At 48.8% G+C, this 17,406-nt stretch overlaps 1 protein-coding gene across 4 annotated transcripts in view; it reads right to left on the reverse strand.

Annotated features, from left to right (window-relative positions):
• The window catches only part of NF2 (NF2, moesin-ezrin-radixin like (MERLIN) tumor suppressor), a 46,930-nt gene that overhangs the window by 25,293 nt on the left and 4,231 nt on the right, over positions 1 to 17,406 (reverse strand). For all 4 annotated transcript variants that reach the window (XM_050980467.1, XM_018916399.3, XM_018916395.3 and 1 more), the window contains exons 2-8: positions 10,216 to 10,341; positions 9,064 to 9,186; positions 6,808 to 6,891; positions 2,328 to 2,396; positions 2,100 to 2,182; positions 1,407 to 1,482; positions 1,046 to 1,180 (exon numbers count right to left, since the gene is read on the reverse strand). In XM_050980467.1, coding sequence (XP_050836424.1) covers positions 1,046 to 1,180; positions 1,407 to 1,482; positions 2,100 to 2,182; positions 2,328 to 2,396; positions 6,808 to 6,891; positions 9,064 to 9,186; positions 10,216 to 10,341 — 696 coding nt within the window. The remainder of the gene's footprint in view (positions 1 to 1,045; positions 1,181 to 1,406; positions 1,483 to 2,099; positions 2,183 to 2,327; positions 2,397 to 6,807; positions 6,892 to 9,063; positions 9,187 to 10,215; positions 10,342 to 17,406) is intronic.

The raw sequence follows: 17,406 nt of genomic DNA on the forward strand, positions 1-17,406 counted from the left end.
TTTGTATCAGGTCAGACCTGCTTGTGGACACCTGATAACAGAGATGATTGGGCTGATGGAAGGGATCTGTCCTTCCCCTGGAGAGAGCTCTGCTACAGTCCTGTGGCAAGGCCTGCTTAGGCAGGGGTCAGCTCCTGGATTCTGGGGAGCTCCCACTGCACTGTGACAGGCAGGGGAGCTTTGGAAGTCACTCAGTGCTGGGCTTTCTGCAGAGTTGTGAAGCTCTTTAAGGAGTAAAGCAAGTGAAGACAATTCCAGCACAGATTTACTGCTTATGAAACTTCACAAGACATGCAATAAATGCAGCTGATGAGAAACCTTTAGCTGCTTCCCTGATCAATATCATGTTTAGATTAGAAAACCATTTTTAATTAAGAAGTTAATTCTCTTCCTTACCATGAAGGCAGCTGGTTTCTGTGAGCAGCTCTCTCAGACTTAAAATGGAGCTGCTCAGTTCCCCCTCCTCAGCCAACTGCACTTCTGTTCTCAATTAGGTTTGGGGGCCAACAATCCCAAAGACCCATATTTAGACTCTGGATTTAATAAATAACTCTCTAACAGTGGGCTTAAATTGCTCAACTTCCTAAAAAGATTCCAGCTGCTATGCCAAGCCCAGCAGCCTGAAACCCAAGATGATGTAATGAGATGGCAAGAGCTTTTCTCCCCAGGAATACATCACCCTGTACTCCATAATACAGAATATATCCACAGTAATAAATACTGTAATATATGCAGTAAAGAGATTTTAACTTCTGAACTCTGGTATTTGGGCTAAGAACATCAACAGCAATTTTAGGTTTTTGAAAAGATTATTACATAGAAGGTTTGAAACCAAAGAGAAGAACCAGCTCCCCAGTGACCCCTTGCACGCCCACTCCTGCACAATTTCAGGAAGGCTTGGATTAAGGTTTCAACTGGAGGAGTTGAGCTGCCCTTAGCTAAGCTGGTGAGAGCAAGCACAGCAGACAGAGAAGCCAAAAGAAATAATTTTAAATCCCAGTTGTGTTCTTACTGCTCTCAGGGAGGAGGTGGGACACATCCATACCTCTTTATCACTGTAAGAGATATTCCGGATCTCGTTCCATGGGAAGGAGATTTTGGGGGTCAACCTGTTGTCTGGGTCATAAATGTGAAGACCCAAGGCATCAACTCCAAGGAGCAGCTCTGTGCCCTTTTTATTCTGCAGAAGGAAAGGAAAGAGCAGAAATCACTGGGAGGGTCAGATGTGAACCACTGTTCCCTCCTCAGCCAGGCCTGAGCAGTGACCCAGCACTGAGTACCAGGAGCTGCTGCCTCCCCTCAGCACAGGTGGGGGTCCCCAGATGCCACCTCCCAGCTCTTCTGGCTCTCCAGGACATGGAGATTACCCTGGTAGGAAAACAGGACCCCCAACCCACCCAACTCACCCTGATGGCGAAGTAGTTCACGCCATACATTTCCAGGTCCTGGGCTATCTTCAGATACTCCATTTCAGCTTCATCTCTGTCAGGCAGGAACAGTGTTTGGGAGGATCAGAGAGGGACATGGCTGCTCCTGCTGATCCTAAGCACTCACCAGGCTTTAAAGCTTGGACTGTCTCTATCACACAGGTCAATCCTGTCTTTGCTGGCAGGATCAATGAAGTCCAAGAGCAAATCTCACTCTGCAGTTGCCAGCATCTGAGTGGCTGCTGAGATGCAGCACTCCAGGCCTGGCTTTGTTCACCTCCCAATCCTTTCAGCATAAATAGGAAATCCCTGGCTGGGATGCCACTGTTTCAGATCCATGGCTTTAGGTTTATCCCCCAAGAGGAGCATTTTGCCACCTGAGGCAGCCATAAGGTTTGAATTCCTATTTCTTCTCCCAAATCCCTGATGCAGGTGAGTCCTTACTTTGCATCATTCCTAAATTCTCTTGAAGGCCCCGACACTGACCAGGGGACAGCAAGGCAGAAGCAGAGCCATCAACAAAAGCTTTGAGCTCTTCCCGAGGCTTCAGCAGAGATGTGCTGGGATTAACCTGCAGACAGAGCTCATCCAGTGCCTGCCCAAGCTTCCCAAAGCCTGTGATTCCCCAGGGGAGGGGACTGGCCCTGACCCAGCCCAGCAGCACAAGCTCACCTCGCTCTGCCGCGGTGCTCCGCGTACCAGGCTGTTATCCTTTCCTCCCACATCTCTGGAGTCATCTGGTACAGGTTTATTACCTGGGATAGATGGGAGACAGAGACCAGGTCACAGCGCTGCTCCTGGCTCAGCAAGAAAGCCAGAAACACCAAGACAGGTCCCAGCAGCACGTCCAGCCTCCGGACAGCCTGGACACCAACTCCCCGACGCTGCTGAGCTCCTTACCCGCTTGGGTAGCAGCTCCTCCTGTGCCAGGAATCCTCTCTTGTGGACGTTGGGATCGTAGTCACCGTACTGGAGAGAAGCACAGACACCACGCCCACCCCACGTTAACAACAAGGGCAAGTCAAACTCTCCACCCCCTCACAGCCAGCCCTGAGAGACAGCAAACACAGCCTGCTCACCCCTTCACCCCACGAGCACAGAGCCTGCTGCTCTCTAAGGTGAATAATTTCTGGATTTCTTTGTGATTTCATTGCTAATAAAAACAAAGAACTTCCTTCTACTCAAGCAGCAGAGCTGGGAGAAGAACAAAACTTCTTGCCACCACAGAATCATTAAGGTTGGAAAAGGTCTCAAAATTAAGTCCAGCCTGTGACTGAACACCCCTAAGGTCCCCAGGAGCCACATCTGCTCAGCTTTTGAACACTTCCAGGGATGGTCACTCCACCACTTGCCACAACTTCAGCTGATGACCATCACCAGTTGATGTCCTCCATCAGTCCAGCTGCAGATGATGGTTGTCTATTCTATTCTCATTATCATGTCCTAATTAACATTTCCCTCAAAGCAGGGCAAGATTATAGCTGAGAGGTCCTTGTGGTTCCCCAGGTAGCGGAACAAGAAATAAGACATGGAGAAAGACCTGTCCCCAAAAACTGATGGATAGCAGTGATCCAGGTTAGGCAGATGGCAGTTCCTCTGTCACTGCTCATCACCCTAATGAATAAAAATCAAAAAAATTAGAGGAGTTTGACAGATTCCTCTCAAGCAGGTGGTGGCTCTTCTGTCAGAGGTCTGTTGCTCAACTGGGTCATGGAATCCAATTCAGATTTGTTAAGCACATCCACTAATTACTGGTATTTGTTTAGATTTACATCTCTTTGAGCAGCATATAAAGTGACTGAGAAAGAAAACTGCTTATTAACAGATTGAAGAGCTGTGTGTCCCTGCGGTGCATGTGAAAATGAATTTACCTCCTGCACAGCCTCAGAGGGCAGGAAAACGTTGCAAAACGGCTCCTCCAACACCCCAGCAAATTCAGGGGGAGAGGAACAAAGCATGTGAGGCACGTACACGGAATGCTGTGACTTCCACACTTCCCTCACCTGGCAACCAGGACTTCTGCAGTGATAGAGGTGACAGTGCCCGACTGCACGAGACACAGCTCCGTTTGCTCAAGCCGCTCATTTTGCAAGTGGGGCAGCCCTTCCCTCCCTGCTCTTCTGAGCAACCTTCACTCCCTGCTCTTCTGAGCAACCTTCCCTCCCTGCTCTTCTGAGCAACCTTCACTCAGGAAGTGCAAAATGGTGGTGAAGTGCAAAATTTTTAAACTCAAGACCAAGAGGCACCTGGTGGTCATACAACAAGTCAGAAGGCTTTTCCTCTCAGCCTCCTTTTTTTGCCAGGACCTTCACACCGTGCACCAAAACCAGAGCTCAGCATCAAAAGTCTACACACATCTCACCTCTGCACTTGGGAGACAACACGTGGGGATTAAAGACACAAATATTGATTTGGAGCCAATGCAGATGCAAAAGGAGCATGTAACAACAACCAACACTGACTCAGACTTGAATTAATAGAACAAAACCAGCCTGGATTTCATCCGAGAGCGGGGGCAACTCTCTGCCTTCCAAGGTCTTGGAGCTCCTCAGGATGCAGCACTCTGCAGGTACACGGCCCCTGAGCCTCCCTCCAAAGGAAGCAGCATTAAAAACGTGGCACTGGTGAAGGAAGCAACTCCAACAACTTTGGACAGGCAGCAAGTAAATCATTTTTAGGTGATGAAAATAATAGTAAATAGGATTAACATGATTATTTTCTGTTGTGATCTTCTGTGGAAGTCTAAGACTAAGTATGGATTATGTGACTTTTCATGTGCTAAAAAATACTGCCGTGTCCCAGAGGAATATTTGTACTGAGAGGGGAGTCTGGATGAGAACATTAATTATTCACAAGTCAAAAATCAACAAATGGCTTAAGTATTGCAGAATTTGTTGGCTCAAATGATTTTGCAAATGTACTTTCTAAAGGCCTTTTCAATTAAACCATTACTTTCAAACTGTCATGGAATTTCAGCTCTTGTTAATTGAACTGTATGATTAATATTCATGATTGGGCATGGAACTGCCTTTACCACATTCATACGCCTGGCTTAGACTGTTGGATAAACACAGGCATGCTCAGCTACAAATTAACACCAAGCATTGCTTGTTTGGGGGAAAAACAATAATAATTAAAGAGCTGTTTGCTGTGCTACAAGATCTGAAGTGCTGAGAGAGTTGCAGCACAGCAACGACCCGCATTTAAGGGGCAAAAAATAGAAGAACCTCCTGGATGTTCCCATTTTTTTTCCAGTTGATCCCACGTCTTTCCCAGCTATTTAAAACCTGAACCACCTCCAACCTCTGAAAGCCACGTGGGTGGTTTGAACAGGGCTGGAGGGGAAAGCACATAGTAATTCCCCAAATGAACACAACGAGAGAGAAATAAATAAGCTGTTATTTTTACGACCCCCCTGTTTCCTTTGCTGTCTCAGGTTGGGGTGGATGGACCAGCAGCACCTGGCTGCCAATAAGTGGCTGCTGGATGCACACACACACTGCTGTGTCAAGCTATTATGCCCCTAATCATGCAAATCAGCACGTTATTAGTGAAATTACTGCACTCTCTGCCTGCTTTCTTGTCCAGGAAGGACATCATTATCCTATTCAACTGGAAGGAGATGACCTGCAACATCCTTCTTTCCAGTTCCCTATAGAAGATGTGCTTTCAGCTTCCACCTTTGCTGGGAGTGAAAGAGGAGGGGAATCCCAGACTGGAGGGGCAGCAAGGAAAGGGATGTTTGAAAAAGTCCTTTAGTGAAAAGCAGAAGAGTCATCCCTGCTCCACATTCTCCTGATCTCAGCATGGTCAGAACTGCTCTGACTCCAAGTGAGCTCCTCCCAGTGCCCCAGGACACTCAAGGGGGGACAAAGAGGAGAGCACAACCGACCTGCACCAAGTCACAGCCTGTACCCAAGGAGCTGTCCCGGCCATGAGGTAACAGAGCTCAATATTTACCCAACATTTATTCATTCTGGCAGCCAGAAAAGTCATTCCCTATGTATCCTCAGCTCAGGTCAATGGAAAGAAAGCCAAGGAAGTGTTTACTCATGCACTCTAATAAGAGTGATGAATGTTTCACACAAACAGAAACATTTCTAAAAGCAACTTTTCTTTACCCAGCTGATGAGTCCCTTGAACAAAACATGGTTTCATCAATACTCTGATTATGAGGAGAAAACACCAATTTCTTGTAAATTCTAACTCCATCAAAGAACATGGTACCCAGGGCTCTACTCAGAGTGTGAGCTGAAGGCTTATGAGAAAATTACATGGCCAAAGGAAAAAACCAGCCTGGATCAGGCCCTCTCTTCTGGCAACAGGGCCAAACCCCCTGTCCTGCACTGCCAGCAAAGACGGTCCCACAGAGATGCTCCTCCTAAACCTCCCCACAGCCATGCTCCTCAAGGACAGCAGGACTTGCCAGAACCAGGGCACGGCCACCTGCCTGCACTCCTGTGAGCCAAACCCTCCCAAAACCCCACCCAGAGTCAGAACCAACAGGAGATGCAGAGACAACGTGGCTGGGAAGTGCTCAGACTGCAGTTGATCCTCTCCCTCCCAAAACAGGATCTTTGCACACACAAACTGGAGCTGAGCTCCAGGAGCTGTTAATTGAGCAGCAGCACATGTTGTGAATACACAGGGAGAAATTATGTTCTTGAGTGCAACAATGTCCCTGCCACCGAACCCTGCTCCCTCCACCCCAGGAGTCTCTGCCCTGGGCAAGCTGTCCAAGGCTGCACACCCCAAACTGGAAAGCAGTGTCCCCTGGAATAAATCCTCAGCAAAACACACCTACTCTGGGCCCAGAGCAGAATGAAGCACAGAAACAAGGGGAACTCAATGAACACTGACTTTTCCCTCTGTCTGGTGAGGCCAAACACCCAAGATCAAACCCAAGATAAAGGGAGAAGCCAGGAGAAGCCCTTTCACAATGCAATAAAATGGATGTGGCAGTTGTAGCACTGAAATAAAGTCATTATCAAGATAAGTATTCTGAGGGAGCAGTGGAGCTGGGAGTCCCATGGCTGCTTTGCCTCTGGCTATACTGGCAAAAGCAGGGAGGAGATCCAAAAAACCTCAGGCTCAGGGAATTCACCTGCTCCAGCAGTAAGCCACACTCAAGCAGGCTCTGCAGCTCATGAGCTGAGCATTTGCTAAGGAGTCCTGGAAAGAGAAAGCAAAAATCCATCCAATGTCTGGAAGTAGCCAGGAACCAGCCACGTGCAGAAGGCAGCAGTGCTGGTGTAACCCCCTCACTTCCCAGGCTTTCACAGCTTTCCCTGCCTTCCCTTTCCCCAGGAAGTGGCTCCAGCACAAAGCACCTGGATCAACACCAGCCCAGCAGGCCCTTGGAGCATGCCTTGCTGCCTACCTTGGCTTGGACAGCGTAGGAGGCCAGCAGGACAGAGGCTTCAGGAGGACAGAAGATCTTCTCATCCAAAATCTGCTTCTTCACCTGCACACAGAGCAGCAAAGGACAGATAGCACACGTTTAGTGGAGCACACCAGAGCATGACTGTCACAGCAGATGGCTGCAGTTTGTTTTAACTCGAGCTGTCAACCACCCAGAGTTAACAATTTTCCTAACACTAATCACAGTCCAGACCCAGGAAATCTCTGGTGGCTTGGAAGGGCTCAGGCTTTCACAGACCACCTTTCTCAGACAGGTTGGTGAGAAGAGCTAAATTTATATGTGGAAAATGACAGCAGCTTTATCCTGTTGCTAAAGGAAAGGGGTGGGGGGGAACCTTGCATGTAAACACAGAGATAAAACCTCTTCAGGCACAAGCTACGGATTGATAGGACATTCAGCCACGCTGTTAAATAAAATAGCAGTCTCTGAGCACTGCAAGCTTTGCTCTGGGACATTCAGGCCTCATTGTGAGTCAGTGCTCACCTGTGCTGGAGGCCAATTCCTTGGATCCCAGCATAGAGAGCTGTGGGTCACCTCTGTGGCAGAGCTTTCAGCAGCAGGCAGAACCCCGTGTGCTCCCAGGAGAGCCAACGTGCAGCTCCCCGAGGCCACAGCTTTACTCCCCTGCCTCCTGTGCATTCAAAAATTAAACCTGTCATGTTCGATATTTTTTGGGTTGGCACACTTAATTTTCCTGATTAAAGATAGGAGGGAAAAAAAATTTAAAAAGCCTACGATTTCCTGGGAGGCTTAAATGGATTGTTGGAGATGCAGGAACATCAATTTGAATTTATAACGTGCTTTGAGTCCTCAAAGTTGGGTACAACATAATCACAGCAGATATTCTGCTGCATCAAGATAAAAAACAGGAGAGTTTACAAGCTTAGATGTGCTCCTGTTTCCCAAACGCATTCAGAAGCCCAGGTTCCTCTCAGCACACAAATCCCAGCAGCAAAGTCATGGTCTGCATTTAGAAAATGCAGCTTGAATGGCTTTTCCTCTCTGATTTTCCTTCTCAAAGATGCCAACAGCATTTTTCCTCACCGTAGATAAAGCTCCTGGCAAATGAGGCATTCAGAAATAACCCTACAGAGACACCAGTGCACGAGACTGAGCTTGGAAATTAACAGGAATACTTTGCATTTAGAACACTTTTGGTTCTAAAGAAAAAAGATGGACTTTGGAAAAGTGAGGAGTATCAAGAGGCTGCTGAGCTCACTTGGAAAGGGCAGGACACACTGCAGGCTACAGAGGTATTCCCAAATCCAGGTTGTCCTGACTTTGGTGTAAAAAACATAAGAATGAGTGACTTTTAAAAAATTTTTGTAATTTATCCTCAAATTAACAGCCAGAGAGCAGCTGAAACATCCCAGTGAATACCCAGGAGTCTGCCTAGGAGGGCTCTGTTCCCTGTAACCATGCTTGACACACTTTTCTGAGGAAGAATGTGTCAGAAAATGGATTTTGTGGCAGAAAATTGATCATGTCTCTGAAAGAGAGCTCCTGTGATAGCAGCTCCTTGTTACCAGTCATGCAGCATTGCCACATCATCAGCTGAACTGATTTCTCAGGACACAAAGTTTTGTAGAATAATCTAAATTAAAAACCCAACCAAGATGTGTTCACCAGAGTTTCTAAAGGTTTAACTGCAGGGCAGGAGTTCCTGGGGCAGGTGAGACTGTGAGGTATCCCCTTCTCTGTTTTTCCATCAGAGAGCTGAACTGCTGGGATGTTCTTCTGCTCCAGGTACCTGAAGGCTGTTTGGTGAGGAGGGGAACTTTGCTGTGCAGCCTGGGAACAGGCTGGCTGCACTCTGCTCTCCAGGATCAAACTGCCCTGCTCCACACAACATTGCTGTCACGTCCAAGGGCAGCTGCCACCCCTCAGCAGAGCTCATCCCACACCCTGCAGAGGGACATGAGCCCTTGGCTGACAGATCCCTGTCCCTGAGCCACCCCCCATGGATATTATGGATCACCTCATCATTCTCGACTGCCAGTTCAGAGGTCTGCCAGTCTGGGCAAGCTGCTTCCTCCACAAAAACCATCCTTCACCTATTTTTGGAAGTTTCTGTTGCTAAAGACAAGTTCCTTTGGAGAGGTGTGAACATAAGGATGTGGAGCACACTCTGCTGACCAGCTCTCTGACCCTGGGACCTTCTGCTCATCCTGGCTCCCTCTCCCTCAGGTTGGATAGCAGTGTATTGACTCCTACCTGCAGGAAGAACAGGTGTTGAGTGATTTCCTGGACCAATTCCTCCTCTGCGTTCTCAGGATAAAACTTGGCCAGGAAGTGAAAAGTTTTGGGCTCTTCTGTGGGAACATCATGATCCAGGACCTGTGGGATACAAAAGCCATTTGGTTTTTTCAAGGCAAGACCCAGCTCCCTTCTGTTGAGATGAGCACATATTCTGTCAGACACTTTTAGACATCTAGAACAGACCTAAATAGTTCAAACACCGTAGTTAAAAAAAGAAAACAAACATTTCTGACACTCCTAATGATGCAAGGGAACAAAAAAAGGCAGAAACAAACAGCATGAGAAATGAGACAGGGAAGGTTGATCCTGATCTGCCACGTGCTTGTTGCCTTTCCTGATACTTGCAGAGAGATGTTGGATCCTGCTGCGCCACCACCTGACTTTCTCCTTGTTTTCCTGCACTGAGTTTATCTCACTGGTGTTTCTTTCCAGCTTGCTCTGCTACTGCCCAGTTAAATGTTGGTTTAAACCTTAAAACCTGAGAGGTGGTACACCCAGGTCTCCCTTGGTGTCCATGACCATCTGGCTGTAGTGTCACATCCTTTGGATGTGAACAAGCCACACCTGACACCTCCAAACCCTTCCCCTCACAGATCTGGGGAGCATTTCCTCCCTTATCCCCATCTTCTTTTCACTCTGGTTTCCCTCCTCCCAAGCTCTCTGTATTTCTCAACAACAAAATAAGAGGCAACTCCACTTTTCTGCTGATGGTTTTGTGTTCAGAGGCACAAAAGAGAGAGTTTTAGGTTTCATTTGCTTTGCAGTCACCCCTAAGTGTAGCACCCCAGCATGGCTGTGTCCCAAAATGTCTCCAGGGGATTCAGTGTGCACAGATGCTGGAATGGGGCATCTCTGCCAGTTTTTCCCAGTCTGACACCCCCAGATACCACAGAGATGGGATTTAAGTGCATCTGTCCCAGTTCACCCACCACACAACTTCAGGCATGCAAAGACAAAAGGACATTTTTCCTTTGTCATCCCACACAACCTCTCAAGGGAAATATCCCTGTCCATGGCAGGGGCTAGGAATGAGATGAGCATTGAGGGTCCAGTGAGGGTCCCTTCCAACCCAAACCATTTTGGGATTTTGTGAACTTTGGTTCCAACCTTCTTGTCCATTTTGAGCCAAGCCACGGTGTCCTTGATCGTGTACTGCAGCCCAAAGAACCAGGTTTCCCGCAGTCCCAGTGTCCTGCACACCAGATCAAACAGGTCCTTCCCTTTCCACTTCACCTGCCAGAGAGCAAACAGGAAAGCAGAGTTATAAAGGTGGATTTCAGAACTTCTTTCTGTTCACCCAAATGCATTGTTTTCACCTCTCAAGGTCAACTTTAAACCTCCTGTGAACGTGTCTGGTACAGACATGAAAACACCCTAAGGAGGCACATGTTATCTCCTTCCATCTGATCTCATCTGCAGATCACCAGCTCCTCCCTCAGCAGGAAACTGAAATCTGATACCCTTTTCCAAAAAATGACACCATAAAGCCCCTGTTTCTTGCCCTGGGAAACTAAGGGGTCATTTAGGCTCTTGCTGAGCTCAGGTTTAGGCTCCTGAAATGTTTAGGTTCCTGCCTGTTGGCTGCAGGGAATAAAAATTCCTTTGAACCGCCCCTTGGTGGCTTTTTTGTGTCTCCCTACAGGCCCAGGAAGCCCTGCACAAGCACCACCATCAGCACCAGGGGTTCAGAGAGAGGAGCCACAAAATCAGCAGTGACACAATCCCTGCACGGAGCATCCAGAGCCAGCGACCCTGCACGAACAAAAGGGAGAAAAGAGCTCCAAAATCCCCATCGTTACCACTGAAGTCAGCAGTTCTCTGGGAGCACATTTTGATAGAGTTAAACTCCATTTTCTGCTGAAAATGTTGGTGACAGAAGCAGCCAAGGAGCAGAGAAAATTGGTTGCTCAAGGACCATGTCCTTGGAGCAATCCTGCAGCTGCATCCATGATGCTGTGCAAGTTTGCTCATAAAACCGGGAGGTGCTGGGAGGCAGAGAGGTGAAGAGGGACATAAACCACGTGAATCTAATATGCCAAAGCCACTTTGGTCTTCCATCTGCACGCTGAAAACAATTGCTGGACCGAGACATACGGCCATTACTCCAAAGCCCTTGGGCAAACAGATCTCGCGCACTCTCTTGTCACTACAACTCAATCCTGGTGCCACCTGGACGCATCAATATTAACGCCGGGGCCGCTCCCGCTGTCACCCACTGCCGCCTTGTGGGCACAGCCAGGCCCGGCTCAGCCAAGCTCTGCCTTTCAGTGATGACTCCGTCACTGCTCTCCCCCTTCCCGGAGAGCACAGACACACGCGCTGACAGTCCCGGAATAGGACAAAGCAGCCGCCACCCTCCCGACAAACACCACCCCCGGAGCGCTCGCCGCGATTCGGATCGGGCGCTGTCAACACCTCGGGGTCAAAACGCCAGGAGCAGCAAGTTTGGCAGTGCTGTAATTATAACCCCCCTAATTTCACACATTTCACTATCCTCCAGCCCCCGGGATGGGCTCCAGCTCGGCACAGGATGGCTTAGACTGCAGAAGATCTTTTCCTGACTATGATTTTAAGTGGGAGGTTAATTCGAGGGCTCAGACAAAACAGAGTGAGGCCCATTAAAAGAGCTATTTGGTACCATTTTTGCAGGCACATAAAAGCAGGCTGCCAGCAAAAGGCTATTTCTTCACTAAACTGCTTTGTATAAAGCATTATGGGCTGTTTTTCCTTCTCTAAGACCGTACTTCAGTCTCAGCACAGCAGTGCCTGCACCAAACCTTCCCAGGCCAGGCTGCTGATGGCAGCAGGACGTGGCTCCACATCCCATGGGATCAGTGTGTTAAACCTGGAATTTCCACTGGCTGTGACTCCTCACTGAATCACCTCAGGTACCCAAACCGTGCTAAAGAGCTGACAGGACCCAAAGGTTTCCTCTCAAAACACAAACCACCAGTTTGTTTTGAAGAGCAGCACTGCGGATTAAAGCAGGAGCTTTGTGCAGTTTCTACCTGGTGATTGGAATTTTGAATGGTTTGGGTGGGAAGAGACCTTAAAGCCCACCCAGTGCCACCCCTGTTATGAGCAGGAACACCTTCCACTATCCCAGGGCTGCTCCAAGCCCTGTCCAGCCTCACCTTGAACACTTCAGGGATCCAGGACCAGCCACAGCTTCTCTGGGCATCCTGTGCCTGGGTCTCACAGCTGGATTTCTTCATAACCTAACCTAACCTAACCTAACCTAACCTAACCTAACCTAACCTAACCTAACCTAACCTAACCTAACCTAAATCTCTTCCCTTTCAGTTTAAAACCATTTCCCCTTCCCCTACCACTATTTGCCTGCATTAAAAACTCTCTCTCCTTTTTTTATGAGCCCCTCTTTAAGGGACTGTATTTTAAGTGAGGCTTCTGCTGCTGCATTTTACACCAGCGCTTTGTCACCACGCGTTTCTGTGGTGGCAGGAATAGACATTTAACATTCTTGCACAATGCTCAAGACTCCAGCCATAACAGAGCACATATCCTCCCCAACTGTGCTGAATTACCTTCATTAAATATATCAATGATCAGCAGCCACCTTTATTCCAACAGACATGATTTCCCTCCACACCTCGGTACTTAAAATAACCATCTGCATTCAAGTGGCATCTTTTGACAGCTGAACTCCACCTGCTTTACAGACATCCAGGACCTCAGCCCTCCTCACCCATACTTTACAGGCTTTGTGTCATTAACTGCCACATTCTGTGGTTGTAAACTACTAGATAAAAAGCCCCTCCAGGGCATGAGGGGATGGACAGAGCTGCTGTCCAGAGAGCCTAGGCGACAGCCAGGACAGGCTGGCCGTTCCCATCCACACTGTGTCCGTCACACCATCCCCTCCCTGCACAGCACTCGTGACACCTGAAGCACAAAGATGATTTTACAAGCCATTCTGAGCTCCTGAAGACAAAACTAAGCAGCTCAGAGCAGAAAAAAACCTTCTCAGCCGTATGCTGGGGCGGCTGGCACGATGCTGTAACAAAGCTCCATCTCCCAGCAAAAAGCTACATCATGATAACCTCAATGTGACCGTCAGGACAGAGAGGGATGCGTCACTCCAGCATGCTCCCTCTGCTGCAGGCATCACCTCTGACATTTGCAGCTCCTTTCCCATTAGCAGGATCACAGCACGGGTGGCTGCAGGGATTCAGGAGCTGCAGAAGGGACACGGGAATGAGGCGCGTTATACACAGGCTGTTACTCCACCGAGCTGTTTGTGTTCTTTGCTAAGTACAGAGCGGTTAAAATCTATCAGCAAAGCATTTTAAATTAACAGCACTAACACTGCAAACTCTCCAGCCAGTGGCTAGAACTGAGTATTTCCAGCCCAGATTATTGGCATCATCTTTTTCTCTGGCGGAGACGGCGCATTTGGCATCTATTAACAGGGTTTGCATTATTTATTAACCTGCACCGGGAGTCATTTCCAACTCGCAGGCAACTGCGCGATTTATTTCGGAGCATAACCTCTCTGTCAAGTTTCACAACTGCTCCTCAGCTCCCCACTCGATAAAGCAGCTCCAAAACTGAGCAAAGGGTTGTCTGATTCTCTCATCAGGGGTGACAAGGAGGGAGGGCAAGCCAGGGAATGGAGCTGCGTTGGGAGGTTTAGGTGGAGATCAGGGGAAGGTTCCTCTCCCAGAGGGTGCTGGGCACTGCCCAGGCTCCCCAGGGAATGGGCACAGCCCTGAGGCTGCCAGAGCTCCAGGAGCCTTTGGCCAGCACTACCAGGGATGCCCAGGGTGGGATTGGCGGGGGATCTGGGCAGGGACAGGGGGGGCTGGATGATCCTTGTAGGTCCCTCCAGCTCAGGATATCCCACAGTTCTAAAAAATGAGCAGCAAAGGACAAGGGGGTGCAAGCATCCTGCACAGAGAAGGCTGAGTCAGGGGTCTGCACAGAAAAGAGATCCCCAAAACATTGTCAGGTGATGTTTTTCCTTCCAACAATGTCAAATGTGGTAGAGGGGAGACAAGAGAGATGAGTTTAATTTAATATTTAGGTTCCTCACACAAGAGGCTCTCCTGGGACAACAGGGAGGTGCCCAAACTTCAGGGGACAGAACCTGTCTCTGCTCAGGGGGCACAGATGAAGATCTCACCTTCTCCTTATCACAAACACAAACCCCTGGAGCTTCAGCTCTTGCTGTGATCAGGCTGGGCAATAAGGGCACAAAAAAGTGAGCAGAGGACACCAAGGCTCAGCTGCTTCCCAGGAAAACCCAGAGCAGCAGTCTCTGCACACCCCACCCATGGGATGAGGTTAAGGCACGACCTTGCAGAAATGACTCACATTCACAGAGTATTTTACTGCACCAATTTATCCGTAAATAACACAGAAAATGGCTTTTTGCTTTGCAGATAATTTTATTAGGTGTTAGCTCTATGCCAGGGACGTAAACAGAGGCAAGAGCCCCTGCTGTGACATGACAGCCCAAGGACTGCTGGGAAAAGGGGACCAAGCCCCAGGAAAAAGTGCTGAGAGTGAACTTATTCCTGTTTAGAATCAAGTTTTAATGAGAGAACGTGACATCTCTTCACTGAAACGGAGATGGAGAAGGCAGAAGGGAGAGAGCTGGGTCTGAGCAGAGCATCCCTCCACTAACCCTCCACCTGGGAATGAGGAAATGGATGTAGGCAGTAGCTATTCCAAACCCCATCCCACAGGAGATGCCCAAACCACCCAGCCGCAACAATTCACAAGTGAAATGGAGATGATTTTGAGACTGCAGACCACACTTATTTCTCCTTCTGGACCTGAATGATAACCACAGTGCCACAGACAACCATTTATTTAGATTTAAAGCTCATTTGGAGCAAACAGGGAATCAAAAATGTAATATTCGTCAATTTTGTTTTAAATAAAGTGATGTCAAATATTTTCAATTGCCATTTACTGAGTCACAGGGCTAGGCTGTAAAAGTTATTTTTATTTACTAATGCTACACGACAACTCAATAATGAGCTTTTAATTAAAACCTATTTCTGTTAACCACCGAGGAGGCCAAAAACGCGCCCAGGCGTGAGGGTGCAGATGGTGCAGCCAAGCACGTTCCGAGGTGTCTGCCCGAGACAGAGACGGAGCGGCAACGCCGGGGACAGGAGGCTGTGACCAGACAGAGCCAGGGGACAGGCAGCGGACAGCAACTGGTGACAATGTGCCCCTCTGCCCTGCTCAGGTGAGACTTCACCTGCAGAGCTGCCTCCAGATCTGGGGTCCCAGCACAGGAAGAACTTGGAGCTGCTGGAGAGAGTCCAGAGGAGGCCATGGAGATGCTCCAAGGGCTGGAGCCAGGCTGGGAGAGCTGGGGGTGCTCACCTGGAGAGGAGAAGGCTCCAGGGACACCTCAAGCCCTTTCCACTGCCCAAAGGGGCTCCAGGAGAGCTGGAGAGGGACTGGGGCAAGGGATGGAGGGACAGGACACAGGGAATGGCTTCCCACTGTCAGAGGGCAGGGATGGATGGGATATCGGTGAGGAATTGTTCCCTGTAAGCACAGACTGAAGCTGTGGCTGCCCCTGGATCCTTGGCAGTGCCCAAGGCCAGGCTGGATGGGGCTTGGAGCAGCCTGGGATAGTGGAAGGTGTCCCTGCCCATTGCAGAAGATGGAAGAGAATGAGCTTTAAGGTCCCTCCCAACCCAAACCATTCCATGATTCCATGTCCCAAAGCCACACCTCACCCTGTAAGTTGGGCTCCCACAGATGAAGAGTTACAGGATCAAGCAGCAGCTCAGTGCAGAGCAAGAAACTCCAAGAGGACAAAAGGAGGGTTTGGATTCTGCAGGGAGCTCTGCTGAGGATGCACAGAGCTGTAACATCAGCCAGAGCGGTCTCTGTGCTGCACTTACACATCTGCAGCACGACATTGTTCCCTGCCCCAGAAGGGATAGCCCCAGGCCTTCCCTCCATGCAGGAGCTGATTGCTGATGGACACGAGGTGTTTCAGCCCCAGCCTGACCTGCTCTGATGAGCCCTCAACACTGCTGAGCTCTGAACACAGACAGCTCACCCGGGCTGGGAGGGGCAGCCAGTGGCTCACCTCGGGGTGATGCCAGGTTTAATGCCTCTCTTCCCATTCCCAGGGCTGGGTCATTCCCTACCGGTGGTGCCTCCCAGCTTCAAGATTATTCCCAGGGCTGCTTCCCTGTTCAAGTACCTTTAATTTCAAAAACCACCTACTTGAAAGACACTGCCTGTACAAAGAAAAAAAAAGAAAAAAAAAAAAAAAAAAAAAAAAAAAAGAGGTATTAAAGAGCATCAAAACTGGAGTCTACACACCAAAAGAGATTTACTGTCCCAAATGCCCTCCCTCCTTCCCCTCTGCATCAACACATCTCTGGATTAATTAACAGACTCTGGAGATTGACAGCAGTTTTGAACAGTCTTTGGAGAAAAGTAACAGGAGTTTCTTACTGGATTGGAAGAGGCTGTGATGGGAGCAGGGGACCCAGAGAACTTTTCAGGTGCAGGGTGAGGCACCAAAGCCAAAGAGAATCCATGTCCACAAGTCACAAGCACAACCTAAGGAAATGAACTGCATCCAAGCAAGACACCTCCAAAACACCAACTCCCAAATGTCAGTGGTGTGAATCAGAAATTCTGAGGTTTTGGGGAATAAACCCCTCCAGGACATGAGTGAGGAAACAGCCTTTACCTGCTGTGTCTCAGATTCAAAGAGAGCAGCACTTGCTCCTGAGTGCTGGCACAAGATCAGGACACACAAGCACGTGGAGGAGCAAAACACTGACTTGACAGCTGGTATACCAACTATTTACTTGGGATCATGTAGCTGAGGGGGATTATTTCTCTCAGCTTTTTTAAACAGCTGTTCCTGCACACAGACTGCTCTTTTCCTGTTAGGTTTGTGTCCACTCACAAAGCTTTGCAGCATCAAGAGGTCATTGTCCCTACCAGCACCCTGCTCCCTGAAATTGGGAATGTATGGATCTTTATAAATCCCTTCCAAGTATCCTGCAATGCAGAAGGAAGCCAAGGGCATTCTGCTCCCTGATTTCCTCCTCCTGCCTTTTTATTTTGGTGCAGTGACTGGACACAGCTCAAAACTCAGCTTGGATTTACTGCACCAGCTCTTCCTCAAAAACTCATTTCCACCCAGATTTCCACCACCAAATCCTTGGTTGTTCCTGTTCCAGAAGATGAGCTTTGCAGCTCAGCTACACAAGTCCCTGTGTCTGGTAACAAAGGGAGAGCACTCGGCCACACATGGCCGAAATCAGGACTCTTCTACTTACAAGG

Source organism: Serinus canaria, chromosome 15 (genome assembly GCF_022539315.1).
Source record: "Serinus canaria isolate serCan28SL12 chromosome 15, serCan2020, whole genome shotgun sequence".
NCBI lineage: Eukaryota > Metazoa > Chordata > Aves > Passeriformes > Fringillidae > Serinus > Serinus canaria.